This window comes from Cetorhinus maximus, chromosome 4 (assembly GCF_964194155.1).
Source record: "Cetorhinus maximus chromosome 4, sCetMax3.hap1.1, whole genome shotgun sequence".
Lineage (NCBI taxonomy): Eukaryota > Metazoa > Chordata > Chondrichthyes > Lamniformes > Cetorhinidae > Cetorhinus > Cetorhinus maximus.
This window is the reverse complement of record NC_135882.1, coordinates 18,752,136-18,767,827: the sequence shown is the minus strand read 5'-3', so window position 1 is coordinate 18,767,827 and position 15,692 is coordinate 18,752,136. Positions and strand designations below refer to the sequence as shown.

Here is a 15,692-nt window from a genome sequence, read left to right as displayed (position 1 = left end):
CCTCAGAGACAGCTTTGAATTTTCAAAGGGCTGATGGTGTGGGGTGGGGGTGTGGTGGTGAAGGGGGTGAAGGGAATGGGGAAGCCACTCACCGCCAATTAATGGCTTATTAAGCGCTTGTTAAGGGGCCTGCGCATTCACAATTGCAATTTTCAATTTTTGGATCAGCAAACCTGAACAGTCTGGCGCACGTTAGTGCATAGCTGTCAGGTTCACTGCGGGGTCATCAGAAACTCCATTTATTTAAAACTGACCTTTCTTGTATCCCCTTGAGCCAGTTCCAGTGCTCCACCACCCTCAAGCCTGCATGGCCCCTTGCGTGGATGTGGATGCTGCTGGCCCTCTAGGGAGCTGCCAGTCCCCTTTAGCAAAGCAGCAGCAGTGTCCTACATGGTTTTCACCTGCCTTTGTCACTCACGCTAGGCAGGCAGCTCCCGTCACCTGGAGATGCTCGGCACCTCTAATTAGGGAAGGAGCTCGTCCGCTGGCCAATTAAGCCATTTGAATTTAAAGATAATGTTACGAGAATGAGCCAACTCGCCCATGGGGTTGGGTCCCAGAATTCGATGGGGTATCAGGTTCCCAACCCCAATTTGAAAATCTGGCCCTTTATGTCTGATGGGCTTCCAATTTATTTGATGCAATGCAAATAAAAGTGTTATGAAACCAATCGTGTTGGACAAACGCTATTGTTCATGACATGTTGCCTCATGAAGAGTACAGTTCACACACTTTGTCCTGCAGGTTAGTCGACTATCCTCAGGTATAATTCAGTTATGTCTGGTCAAAGCAATGATTAGGTATGTAATCCCTGAACAACTTGTGAGTTGGTATTCAGTCCAGCTTGTGATCTCGAGTATAACCACCCGTCTCCCATTGTGTGAGTAAAATGAAAAAAAAAATCAAATCTGAAGCAAAAGTGGGAAATGCCAGAGGCTGACAAATGCCATAGGGAGAAAAACCAGTTTAACGTTTTAGGTGTAATTTTTAATGGCTGGAATATTGGGAACACCAGAGGCAGAATTTTGCCCTCGTCAGGCAGGCTTGGCGGGGGCGGGCGGGGGCAGTCAGGAAGCCGACCGCTGCCCGCGATTGGGGCTGGACCGCGATTTCACGCTGGTGGGCCAATTAAGGCCCACCCAGTGTGAAATGCGCGCTGCAGCGCTCAGCACTGCCTGTGTGGTGGGGAGGAGGGCGATTGCCAACTTGGTGCATGCGCGCAGACGCGGACTGGAAAAGCTCCCTGAGGCACGGGGCTGCCTCAGGGAGATGAACAGTTTTGAAAATAAAAAAATAAAGATCTTTAAAACGTTAACAAACATGCCCCCTCATGTGACTCCGGGCAGGAATTTGCCCTTGGCGGTGGTGCTCGGCGGGGGCCCAGAGGGGGGGGCAGTCGGGAAGCTGACCACCACCCGCGACTAGCTCCTCATCGCGATTTCACGCTGACTGTGCAGGCAGGGGGGAGGAGGGCGAGCAGGCCTAGCGCAAACTTCACGCACACGCGCGAAAGGTGGCTTCAATCCCCTGACGCACGGAGCTGCCTCAGGGAAGATGAAGCGCCGTTTAAAATAAAAAATAAAGGAAATAAAATTGCCATAAAGCGTGTCCCCTCATGTGACTTGTGACTTTAATTCAAAAATAAAATTTTTATTTGATGTTTATTTTCTTTAGGAAATCTCATTCCGCCCCTGGATGAGGTTTCCTAAAAAGACGTAAAGGCCGCTTGGCCTTTTCGCCTGCCTGCCTGCCAACCATTAGGATAGACGGGCAGTGTAAATTTGAATATAATTAGCTTATTAATGGCCTTAATAGGCCTTTTAATTGTCACCGAACAAAATATTGCGGCACTGTGCGATACCATCGAGACACTCGCCCGATGTCATCACACGTCACTTAACGCTCGGGCGTGTTGGGTGCGCGGCCGCATGCCGAGTGTAATATTCTGCCTCCTGTCACATGAGCAGGGACATGTTAGAAATTAGGATGACATTTTTAAAATGTTTTAACGACAGATCAAAACCTCACCCCAGGTTTTGCTAAAATTGCAAAGGCCGCCTGGCCTTTCCGCCTGCCGCCAACTGTAAGGTTGGACAGGCAGCAAAAAATTTAACTCAAGTTTGGATTGCTAATGGCCTTAATAGACCTTTTAATTGTCAGCGGGCGCGCTGCCAACTCCCGCTTGTGCCTGCCAACCGAAATATCGCGTGATTGCGCAATGATGTCGGGACACTCGCCCGCTCAGCGAAAAATCCTGGCCCAGGACTCCGGTACGCTGAACTCCATGTTCTGGTTCACATTCCCAATCAGAGTGGCTCCGAGATGGGCTTCATCTCATCAAATTACCCCAACATAGGATTAGTGCTTTGCATGAACTGCACATCAAATGCATGTGGTGTAGTAGATCAGACCTGGTCTATTAACATTTCCAGTGTTTCTCTTTCTGTGTTCTCCACACTGTTTGCCTGAGGTCCGCTCCAGTGTGTTTTTGTAGGCTTCCATCCCAATGTTACTCTACATCCTGCTTCCCAACTCTCCAATTTCAAGGCAACTGGCTCTGCAGTTTTTCAATGCAGACCTCGTTCATATGGCCTTGTACCTTTTGCCAAACAGGAAACTGGACAGGGGCCAGTTGGAGTCAAAGTAGGGGAATGGAAGGTTTGGACCTTAGCTTGGGTTCTGAGATATGCTTTACTGACAATGAAAATTCACATGCTGCCTCTCTAACTTAGTGCGTTCACAATTTAAATCTGGACTAAAAATACGAATTTTGCTTTAAAATTAATTGGCCAGAATTTTGCGGCCCCGCTGTGATGTGGCTCCCCCACCAACCCCGGTGGATGCGGCGAGACATTTAAATCCCCATTCAGTTTGGCGGGATGTACATGTTCTTTCTGCCTGCAAAGAACAGGGCCCTGTGTATTAATAAATGTAGCTTCCAGTACACACAAATGCACCACACTGCGAGCCCAACTGACAATCTTAAATTGGTTGCCAGCGTACTTCGTAGCACATTGAGGATTATTTAGCAAATATTGTCCAATTGTGGAATCTAATGTTGGACACTGTGTTTTGAGTTTTGCAAGCACGGGCTAGTTGGTTACGGTCTGTACCCTGCCCATTGTAAACAGCGGCTGGGACATGCTGTTTGATACGATCTGCCAGTCTCTGGGACGTACGGCCTACATACCTGGCATCACACTGGCACTGAAATCCATGTACCACATTACTCCCCTGCCAGGGGACTCTCTACCACCGTCTACCACAAGCCTAGCTTCACTGGCCAATACACACGTGGCCAAGCAGGTTGAGTATCAGCTTGTAAATCCTTCCAACATACGGCAGGTGATAAGAGTGAGAGAGATTCCTGGTCGGTCATGTGAGCCAACACGAACTTCACCAACCTTTTGTGTGGGAAGTCTGTGACCTGAGCCAACATGAACCTCGCTGACCAGAACCGACCTTAGGGCAGGAAGTCAGGTTGTTAGTCTGCACTGTCAGGTCAGATGCTCTCACCTTACCTTGTGATTTTTGTGGTTATTTAGTGCTTTTGTACTTTTATTTCCGCTGTGAACATGTCAAAAAGGCCATCAGATGCTCTTGTGGGTAACAGCAAGGAAAGGAAAAGGAAACATAATTCGTTACCTATTACCAAGAAAGTGGAGTTGTTGCAGAAACTTGACTGTGGTGCTTCTGTGAGGTAACTGAGTGAGGAGCATGAAGTGGTTAATAAAGCAATGTAATATTATATTACAGATGTAATAAGTGTTAACAGGTAAGAAGTAAAGTGTGAGAGAATTGACAAGTGGAAAAACAACCTAGTATTTGTAGACTATAGCTGGCCTAGGCTGAGGCCATTGTAATGAAAATAGGCCTAGGCCTACCATATATACGGTAGCTTTATCACATCCGAAAATATCTGAATGCTGAACTGCAATCAGCCCCAAGGGTTTTGGATAATGAATACTCAACCTGTAATATACTCTGTGACATACTCTTGTGTGAATACAACTAGATGGATAAATATTTCAACCGATGGAGGCAGATGTAGGTCAAACTTCATTGTTGTGCTTTTGCATGGGGTTTGTAGTCTTCTAGTCTTTGCTGGCAGGTCTGAGCTGGATTTATAGGTGAAAGGTGCCTTTAGGGACTTTAAAGTGAACTAGTACATACCCTGAGTTCTCCCACCCAGTTAATAAACATAATTAATATTTTTTTCTGACTACTTCAACAGCCCATTTCTGGTGTCGGAAGCAAGGGTTGGAATCACCTGACTTCTAACCCATATTTCAACACATGCATATAGGCCAACGGTTTGTCTGCTAAGAATAGAAACCACGCAAGATTATGTCCGACACACGGAAACTTGCTCCCATTGTGACCTGAGTAAAGAATGCATAAAGTTGCAAGAAAAATATTAGCTGCTTTTGAAAATATAAAAGAGAGCACCATTCACAATGACTTCACTTAAAAGAACTTAAATTTGGAAACATTTACAACGCTAGCTCCTTTAACGTAAAAAAAATTAGAAGGGATGATTACATCAGTTTAGAAAGTGATCCCATTTCTTCAACCAGCTATGATCTGTATTGCTAACAACTGATTATTAACTAACAAAGTGTTGTTCTCATCATTGTCTCTACATCTTCAACAGCTGTGTTTTGAATTTCTTGTGTTGAACAGAGCACCATATGTTTCAGCTAAGATGCCACATGTACCAGGCAAGAAGCCTTCTGGCTGCTGACAATAGTGGTCTTTCAGATCCCTTTGCTAAAGTGACATTCGTTTCACATTGTCAGACTACAAAGGTAAAAATGATACATTAATATGATAGCAATTGTAACCGTTGTACTCATAGATTAAGCTTTCTGATGATCATAGCATGTCTGGTCCCCTCAGTTTTCCAAAGATTTTATTTTAAGCAACATGCTTTTGGATGAGCTCTTATATGTAGTGTTATGGGTCAGTCCATTGTTCATACAAAAACCTGAATAGCAAGTATTGTTTCACTTTATGATAAATACTAGTGATAACACTGCATAAGTATAAAATAGTGTATTCAAGTTATTGACTGAGATTTGACCTTGGGAAGCCTAATCATTGCTATTCATGCAGACACACAATTTTTTAATGATATTGATGCATCATTTTTGACAAAATATTCTTTTCATGATTTTAGGTTGTGCTTCAGAACTCCACAATTAGTCAACATTGCAGTGTTCTGCTCCTAGGATTTGCTTGTCAATATCAGTAGCTCAAAACTGAGTCTGGCTAGGCTCCAAGATGTCTCAGATGGAGTATACACGTCTCAGATGGAGTATATATGTCATCTGCTTTTCTTTCCTGCTTGCAATTCTTTTCACGCACTTGCACTAAATTTCATCTGTGATCATTTCATCCACTTACAGATTTTGTCCTATTTAGTCTGTATTTTTTTGTGCTGCTTTTTCCTGTTCCACTGCCCTTCTCACTTTAGTATCCTCTCCAAATTTAGCCATTTTGCATGGATTTTCTGAAACCAGGTCATCTGTATAAATTTGTAGTCCCATGTAGTGCTGAGGCAACTCACTCTGTAATCTTCTCCCCTCCCCACCCCACTTCAGCAAAACTCCTTTAACCAGTGCACGATGTTTCCAATCCTTTCTATCCATTCCAAGGGTTAATCTTGAATATTCATAGCCTTTAGTTTAACAAATAACCTTTCTTGTGAAATTTTATCAAAAGTCTTTGAGAAGTTATGGTGCTCTGTGTCATAGGGTCACCATGCCCACTTGGGGTGTCACTTCCTCAAAGTTGTTCAGGAGGTTGGTCAAGGAGAATCTTCCCCCTTCTCAACACCATATTGATTGTGGTTTATTAGTTATTATTGTACAGACAGTTCCCATGTTTACTCCCAATAATTGTTTCCATTGTCTTACATGAAATGGGAAAGAAAGAATTTCTATTTGTTATAACTTTTGGGACCACAGGATGTCCCATTGCATATCACAGTAAATGAATTACCTTTCAAGTGTAGTGACTGTTGTAAAGTAGGAAATAAATCATTGTAGTTGCCTATATCTATTTTGTCACTCTCTTTGAATAATGGAAGCCACATTAGTCTATTTCTAATTTACTGTTACCTCTTGAATGCCTTTTCTAAAAATTCATTCATGGAATGTGGGCTTTGCTGGCCCCTAGTTGCCCTTGAGAAGGTGGTAGTGAGCTGCCTTCTTGAATCACTGCAGTCCATGTGGTGTAGGGTCACCTACAGTGCTATTAGGAAGGGAGTTCCAGGATTTTGACCCAGCGACAGTGAAGGAACGATGATATATTTCCAAGTCAGGATGGTGAGTGACTTGGAGGGGAACTTCCAGGTGGTGGCGTTCCCATGTGTCTGCTGCCCTTTTCCTTCTAGATGGTAGTGGTTGTGGGTTTGGAAGACGCTTACTAAGGAGCCTTGGTGAGTTCCTGCAGTGCATCTTATAGACGGTACACACTGCTGTTTCTGTGCGTCAGTGGTGGAGGGAGTGAATGTTTGTGGATGTGGTGCCAATCAAGCCGGCTGCTTTGTCCTGGATGGTGTCAAGTTTCTTGAGTGTTGTGGGAGCTGCATTCATCCAGTCAAGTGGGGAATATTCCATCACACTCCTGACTTGTGTCTTGTTGACTGTGGACAGACTTTGGGGAGTGAGGGGGTGAGTTATTTGTCGCAGGATTCCTAGCCCCTCACCTCCTCTTTTTGCTAAAGTGACATTCGTTTCACATTGTCACACTACTATGGTAAAAAATGATACCCCTGATTCCCATTGACTCCAGTTTTGCTAGGGCTCCCTGATGACTCGCCCACTCGGTCAGTAGTGGTGCTACCGAACCACTCTTGGTGATGGACCATCAACAATCGACAATGGTTATCATTAGACTTTTGATTCAAATTCCACCATCTGCAGTGGTGACCTTCGAACCCGGGTCCCCAGAGCATTAGCCTGGGTCTCTGGATTACTAGTCCAGCAACAATACAACTATGCCATCGCCTACCCATTGACTTCTTCATAATGATTGCCAATACCTCACAAGTACACTCCCTAGTTTTTTTGATTCTCCATCAAATGTTGGGAAATGATTCGCTTTGAGCCCTTTTTGTACATTTAAGGCCTCAATATCATTGATATGAATGTTATTGATTTTATTTTATTTTAATGTGGTTGACTCTTACATGCCTTCTGAAATGGCCTAACAGTGGCACTCAGTTGCACCAAACTGCTAAGAAGTCCTAAAAAAAGGAATTAAACCAGATGGATCAGTCAGCATCCACCTAGGCACCAGAAACAACAACAGCAAAACCAGTCCTGTCAACCTTGCAAAGTCCTTCTTACTAACATCTGGGGGCTTGTGCCAAAATTGGGAGAGCTACCCCACAGACTAGTCAAGCAACAGAGCAACATAGGCATACTCATGGAATCAGACCTAACAGATAAAGATGAAGTCTCATGGCAACAGGTCAAACATGGGCAAGGAAATCTCCTGCTGATTACCACCTACTGCCCTCCCTCAGCTGACGAATCAGTGCTCCTCCATGTTGAACACTACATGGAGGAAGCACTGAGGGTAGCTAGGGCATAGAAGTACTCTGGGTGGGGACTTCAATGGCCATCACCAGGAGTAACTCGGTAGCACCACTCCTGACCGAGCTGGCTGAGCCCTAAAGGACATAGCTGCTAGACTGCATCTGTGGCAGGTGGTGATGGAACCAACAAGAGGGAAAAACCTACTTGACCTCATCCTCACCAATCTACCTGTTGTAGATGCATCTGTCCACGACAGTATTGGTAAGAGTGACCAAGCTAATCCAATATAGCTATAACACTGGCATCTTCCCAGCAATGTGGAAAATTACCCAGGTATGTTCTGTCCAAAAAAAGCAGGACAAACTCAACCCAGCCAATTACTGCTCCATAAGTCTACTCTCAATCATCAGCAATGTGATGGAAGGGGCTGTTGACAGTCCCATCAGGCAGCACTTACTCAGAAACAACCTGTTCGCTGATGCTCAGTCTCGGTTCCACCAGGGCCACTCAGCTTCTGACCTCATTACAGCATTTTGTTCAAACATGGACAAAAGAGCTGAACTTGAGAGTGACTGCCCTAGACATGAAGGCAGCATTTGACCAAGTGTGGCGTCAAGGCACAAAACTGGAGTCGGTGGGAATCGGTGGGGGAATCTCTCCACTGGTTAGAGTCATACCTAGAACAAAGGAAGATGGTTGTGGTTGTTGGAGGTCAGTCATCTCAGTCCCAGGACATCAGCTGCTTCATTAATGACCTTCCTTCCAACATAAGGTCAGAAGTGGGAATGTTTGCTGAATTTTCAGCACCATTTGTGACTCCTCAGGTACTGAAGCAGTCCGTGCCCATATGCAGTGAGACCTAGACAATATTCAGGCTAGGGCTGATAAGTGACAAATAACATTCATGATACATAGGCAATGACTATCTCCAACAAGAGAGAAACCAACCATCTCCCCTTGAAATTCAATGGTATTACCATCGCTGAATACCCCACTATTAACATCCTGGAAGTTTCCGTTGACAAGAAACTGAACTGGAACAGCCATATAAATAACATGGCTACAAGAACGGGTCAGAGGCTGGGAATTCTGCAGTGAGTAACTCATCTCCCGACTCCCCAAAGTCTGTCTACAAGGCACAGGTCAGGAGTGTGATGGAATACACTCCATTTGTCTGGATGAGTGCAGCTCCATCAACATTCAAGAAGCTCGACATCATCCAGGACAAAGCAGCCCACTTGACTGGCACCCCATCCAACACCTCCAACATCCACTCCCTCCTCCACCAACACACAGTGGCAGCAGTGTGTACCGTCTAAAAGATGCATTGCAGCAACTCACCAAGGCTCCTTTGACTGCATCTTCCAAGCCCATGGTCTCTACCTCCTTGAAGGACAAGAGCAGCGGATAGATGGGAATACACCACCTGCAAGTTCCTGTCCAAGCCCCACACCATCCTGACTTCGAAATATATCGCCGTTCCTTCACTGTCACTGGGTCAAAATCCTGGAACTCCCTCCCTAACAGCACTGTGGGTGTGCCTACACCACATTGGCTGCAGCAGTTCAAGAAGGCGGCTGACTATCACCTTCTCAAGGGCAATTAGGGATGGGCAATAAAAATGCTGGCCTAGCCAGCGATGTCCATGTCCTGTAAAAAAAAAATTATGAAGGGCTTTGGCAAAGATGCATTCAGGTTATGAGACTAATTCCTTCTTCCTTCCCGGGGTACTCAGTGATAGGGTAGAATCTTGATCTCTCCTTCCCCCTTTTAGCACAAACATACATCGCACCTGGGTCCTAATCTCTCTGTTACGTGCCCAGAAGTTCTGAGCAGTGAAGTGGAACTCTCCAAACACGTCATGTACAGTGCAAGCTTACCTGCAGCAAGTGAAATGGTTAGGAAAGAAAAGGTTTTTTTCCCCCCCTTTCTTTGCATTATCCTGAGGGAACTTGGTATTATCTGGGGGCCTTCCTTGCTTTTGTACTCATCACCTAATAAAGCCAAAGATCCATACGTTTTATTAACAGCCTTCTCAACTTGTCCTGTCAGCTTCAAAGATTTGTGTATCTATACTCCCAGGTTTCTCTGTTCCTGGACCCTCTTCAAAATTGTACCATTTAGTTTATATTGTCTCTCCTCATTCTTCCTACCAAATGAACCACCTTTTATTTCACTGCATTAAATTCCATCTGCCATGTATCTGCCTATTTCACCAACCTGACAATGTCCAGCAAGCTGGAGGAGGTTTGCACTGAGGTGGTTGGGCTAAGGCAAGGAGGAATATTGGTCATATTACATTGCTTTAAAAATAATGTCCTGACCTGGCATTTACATGTTGTGCAACTTGTGGTAATATTTATTTAAAGAATGGGAATTGTACTAAAGTCAAAAAAAAAATTAACAAGAAGATGAAGGTGAAGATGCTGTGTAGTCATACTGTTTTTTTACTTTTGATTCTTAACAGGTTATTACTCAGACTTTATCCCCAACATGGAACCAGATGCTTCTGTTCAATAATATTCACCTTTACGGTGAAGCAATGGAGATAAGTGAGGCTCCCCCACTTGTGGTTATTGAAGTTTATGATGAAGATGCTGTTGTGAGTATAAAATATTAATCTGTCTATATAATGGAAAGGACATTCTTTACAAAGGACAGCTATTAACATTGCTGGAACTCCCTTCCCAATAGCATAGTGGGTGTTCCTACAATACATGGACCGCAGCAGTTCAAGAAGGCAACTCACCACCTTCTCAAGGGAAATTAGGGATGGGCAATAAATGCTGGCCCAGCCAGCGAGGCCCACATCCCGTGAACAAATATAAAAAGAAATTGCATTTTTATCCTTTGATTCACATTCTTGCTTGAATCACTTAACTCTACCTCAATCCCAAATCATTTCATGCCTTGCCTGTGCCAATTCCATTCTTGATCCAGCTACTGAGAAGTGCCAGACTGTAGCCCAGTGTGATGTATCCTACTAACTCTCTCTCTCCTTCCATGGAGAGATACTTGTTATCAATTGAGAGTGTTTGTGGGAGCGTCCTTGCACAAATTAGCCGCTCCCTTACCTGCATTACAACAGTGGCTACACTTCAAAATTATTTCATTAGTTGTAAAGTGTTTTGGGAAATTCTGAGGTAAAAAAAGGCTCCATATAAAGTCATAGGCCAGGGTTTTCCAGTCCTGCCCAAGGTGGAACCTGTAGGGACCAGAAAATCCTGGCTCTAGAGTCATTACAAAATGGCACAGAAGGAGGCCATTGGGCCTATCGGGTCCATGCTGGCATTCTGTGGAGTCATCCAAAGAGTCGCATTCCCCACTCTACCCTGTATCCCTGTAAGTTTATTTCTCTCAAGTGCCTATCCAATTTCCTTTTGAAATCATTCATTGCCTCTGCTCATGGGCAGTGAATTCCAGGTCATTAACCCTCACTGCGTAAAAAAGTTCTTTCTTACAGTCCCCTGGGATCTCTTGTCCCAAACCTTAAATCTGTGGCCCCTAGCCTTTGTATCATCAGCTAATTGGAACAGCTTATCTTTTTCTACCTTAACTAAACCTGCCAGAATCACGTACATTTCTATTAAATCTTCCCTCAATCTCCTTTGTTCACCACAGCTTCTCCAACTTAACCTAGTAGCTAAAATCCCTCATCCCTAGAACCATTCTGGTAAATCTCCTCTACACCCTCTCAATATCCCTTGGCATTGGTGATTGAAGTGGTGAATCTCAGGTGGTGCGAGTAATCTCCACATGACACAGATCACTAGGATGCCGATCTACTGCATTGCCCTGCTGTCTAGGGTTTGCAACCTTTATTTATTACTGACTCCTAATTGTGAAATATGATGCATAATAATGATCGAGCGAACATCACAGATTTTCTGCAACTAACATGCCTGTTTGATTCAGCTGCAAGCATTCAAATGTTGGTTTTGCTTGATCATGCATTCACCGAATAAACTGAGACAGAGAAAATCTCCAAAGCCTGCCTGCAGTTCAGGTTGTGATTTTGAATTGTGATTTCGCTGCTGTTGCTTGACAACAGAAAAGCTGGTTTTCCACTTCTATCATCTTGTTTTCACCCTACTAGGCTAACACAGCTGGAAGTTGTGTTTTACCAAGGTAACTCTAAATGATGGCTCTTCTTTCATGCTACTTTTATTTCAGGGTAAAGCAGAATACATTGGTAGCACTGTGGCTTTTCCTGTTGTGAGGCTGGCTGGGCAGGATTATAGCACCCCTGACCTTCAATATTACCCAATGTATTGTGGTGGCATACCTGCCGGTGAGCTCCTCGTAGCCTTTGAACTCCTGCAGGTAAGGATGTATTGGGGTATAAGGATGTATCAAGTTTTCTATTGTCCTATTGAACTCTTGAACATAAATTATTTCACTGATAATAGTTTGTGCTCGTAGGAGTTTACATAGCTAAGATAGTGGATGGATATGTAGAAGATCAATAATGGTATACTCTAGGGGGGAGAAATTTGTCCTTGCTTATGCTGATTCCTGAGGGACAAGGCAAGCACTGCTGTGAGCCATTACCTTTGTGGCCTGTTCCATTCATGTCAATTAAATCTATCCCCCAGAAATAAAAATAAGAATAAATTTAATCATTTATTTAAGTTAATCTGCCCACAAACACACGTAGATTTTAAAACAGCCTCCATGCGTTACCTTTCATGTAAGATAAGCTCAGGAAAGTTAATGGCTGAAGGGTTAGTTTGTTGTGAGGCAGAGTTACCACTGATACTTCACCAAAACTACGTCAGGGTAACTGTGCACATTATGACAAATTCATGGTGGTCCAGCTCTATTAGTGTTGTCTAGAGGCGGTTTGCCTCTTGGAGGAGCAGAATCCAGTGTTGCTGCAGCAACTGGAAGGCCAAGGCAGCCAGCCTGGGTTTCCATCACAACTTGGGTCACTGCAATGTCTGAGGCTGGTGCTTTTTCAGGCGCCAAGGTCAAAACTCTTAAAAATTCCTCAGCTGGGGTGTAACTGTCTTTAATCCATTAAAAAAAACACATCATTTTCTCTAGCTATGAGGGAAGGAGGCCAATGAAGGGTAAGATCCAGGTCTGTGCTAAGAGATGGTCTTGGCAGTGAATGCCCCTCGCCTAAATTAAGCAAAGCCTCCTGAAACTCGGATTGTATTCCAAATGACGTGATGCTCTACTTTTGGATTAAAGTCAAAGACAAGGAAGAGCTGCCTCCATCTCCCGAGGCTCCTGCGATAAATCAGTGTTACTGCCTCAGAATTGCCACTTTAGGACTGGTGGGAAGCTAAGTGTGAAAAGGTGCACAGGAGTAGGCACCCAGGGGAGGCATGGCCCTTTAAGCAGTTAGGGAGTTAATGCAGAATTATTTTGGGCAGGCTGGGGCAATGCCTGCCGGAAGGACTATCAGAATAATCTTAAAATGGGGGACTTGATAGCTGTTGAGGAAACTCAATGTCAGTGAAGGACTGAGTTACACGGGAATGCGATGACAAGATGCATTTGGCAATGGGCTGAGATCTTCAGTCAGCTGAAGGCCTCCCTCATGAGATTTACCTGCAATTGTCTGACAGCTTCTAGATGAGGGACAGCCTTCTGAAGCCTTGCTGAAGTAGCATGGTGGAGGAGTCCTGCCTGGATTTGCTATCTGTCATCTCTGTGATTATCCTCTCGATCCTCCTCCTTCACCTTCTAAAAACAGAACAAGTGGGAAACCTAAGAGAGATCCCATTGATACCCAAGATCTAGCCTGCAATGTTAAAACTGAGGCGGAATTGTCCCAGATTTTCATAAAGTGCGATAGTGGGTGGGAAAAGGACGGATCACAATGGCGGCTTTTCATGCCGCATCGTCCCATTCCCGGTGTGTCCCACCTCATTAATAACACATTCCTGGGAAACGCACCGGATCGCTGGCAGGGCAGCCTCTGATTTGCTGACCCTGCTGTCACCTCAGGCCTTCAGTAATCTGGGCGCCATATACAAAGTGCACCCCTGCACAGAGCTAGCACTCTCTAAGGGATCAGAAGCTGCTGGGAAGTCATGGCTGCCAAAGGAAGGAAACATCCTGCCCCCAAATTTAGCGACACCTCCTTCGGGCACCTACTGGATGCTATGGAGGCCCACCATGAAGTCCTCTACCCCAGTTCTGGGTGAAGACCAGCATGCAAGGTCACCAGTCCAACATGGGAGGTGGTGGCAGCTGTGGTCAGTGGCAACACCCTGCAGACAGTCAGCCAGTGCCAAAAGCGGCTGAATAATCTCCATTCTGCCAGGGTAAGTCACTCTTTTCATCGCTCTCAACTCACACATTCACAAACCCATCACACGTCCACAGGGATCTCACTCAGTTCAAGGGACATCATCACTCACTCTCTCAAAAATACAAACAAATGAACAAGGAGCAGGAGTAGGTCATTCAGCCCCTCGAGCCTGCTCCATCATTTAATAAGATCATGGCTGATCTGATACTAACCTGAAATCTGCATCCCACCAACCGCCGATAACCTATCACCCCCTTGCTTACCTACAATCTATCCACCTCTGCCTTAAAAATATTCAAAGACTCTGCATCCACCACCTTTTCAGAAAGAGAGTTCCAAAGACTCACGACCCTCTGACTGGAAAAATTTCGCCTCATCTCTATTTTAAATGGCCGACCCCTTATTTTAAAACATTGACCCCTAGTTCTAGATTCTCCCACAAGAGAAAACATCCTCTCCACATCCACCCTGTCAAGACCCCTCAGGATCTTATATGTTTCAATCAAGTCACCTCTTACTCTTCTAAACTCCAGCGGATACAAGCCTAGTCTGTCCAACCTTTCCTCATAAGACAACCTGCCCAATCTAGGTATTAGTCTGATAAACCTTCTCTGAACTGCTTTCAATGCATTTACTTCCTTCCTTAAATAAGGAGACCAGTACTGTACACACTACTCCAAATGTAGCCTTACCAATGTGCTGTACAACTGAAGCATATCCTCCCCACTTTTGGTATTCAATTCCCCTCGCAATAAACAATAAAATTCTATTAGCTTTCCTAATTACTTACTGTACTTGCATACTAGTGATTCACACACAGCTTCATCTGCCCTGCGGACTGTGTACTCATCCTGTCTATGGCACCACTCACCTTATCACCTGGCCTGGCAGGCATCCTGCTTACACTCTTTCCATCTGTATTCATGCAGGACAAGCTGGCACACAACAAAAGGGAGAGGTCGCAGACTGGTGGAAGAATGCTTGACATCAAGATCCTCACATACTTTGAAAATAGAGCCATCCAGCTGACCGGCGACGATCTGACCGTTCCTGTGCTGGCAGTGAGGTTGGCGGTGCTCCACCAAGTGAGGATCCAGTCCATCCAACATCCATCAGACAAGCATGCCGTGAGCCAGTACCACTGTTCTGCAGTCCCCTGATCCACAGTCCACTGCCATGCACTAATTATCTCTCCTCGCTTTCACAGGCACATCTGGGAAGCGGCTGATGGGGTCCACAACCCAGACCCTCGACTCCAGCCCCGAAGTCACCTCGAAAGAAGAATCTGATGAAACCCTAATTGAAGACCCATCACAGCGCTCACCCACACCCTCCACCAGCGCGGAGACACAACACCTCTGTGGGACCAAGCTTTAGAGGAACCTCAGGGTCACAATCTGGTGAGAACATCGCACTGCCTGATCCACAGCAGGTGGCGGCAGGGAACTCCCAGATTTCTGGTATTCAGATGACTGCTGGAGGCCAGAAATCTGCTGAGTCTGAGTCAGATGATGAGCCTGTGGACTTGGTCATACCTCAGTTGCTGGAGCCGCAAAGGCAAACCCGGGAATATCAGGAAGGGATGTCTGCTGCACTTCTTATATTGCAAGGGATGATGGAGGGGTCCGTCCACCTTCAGTCTGAAGTGATAGTGTCAGCATGCCAATGCACCAAGTTCAACACTGGTAGGATGGCGGCAGCAATGGCGATCTTGGTCCAGGACATCGCTCCTGCACTGCTGTGCAGGCTGAACTCCATCGCTGATGCCATAGTTGGTCTCCAACAGTGTCAATGCGAGAGGAATGTGGGGCAGCTCCATCTCACTCCAGCTTCCCCTTTTCCTCAGGATGGCAGGGGAGCAGCAGGGTTAGTAAGGTTAA

At 45.2% G+C, this 15,692-nt stretch overlaps 1 protein-coding gene across 1 annotated transcript in view; it reads left to right on the top strand.

Moving 5' to 3' along the window:
• Positions 1-15,692, top strand: part of fer1l6 (fer-1 like family member 6) — a gene marked incomplete at its 5' end in the record, with an annotated part of 165,568 nt that overhangs the window by 59,815 nt on the left and 90,061 nt on the right. The window contains 3 exons of the mRNA XM_078539765.1: positions 4,684-4,808; positions 10,015-10,149; positions 11,721-11,870. Coding sequence (XP_078395891.1) covers positions 4,684-4,808; positions 10,015-10,149; positions 11,721-11,870 — 410 coding nt within the window. The remainder of the gene's footprint in view (positions 1-4,683; positions 4,809-10,014; positions 10,150-11,720; positions 11,871-15,692) is intronic.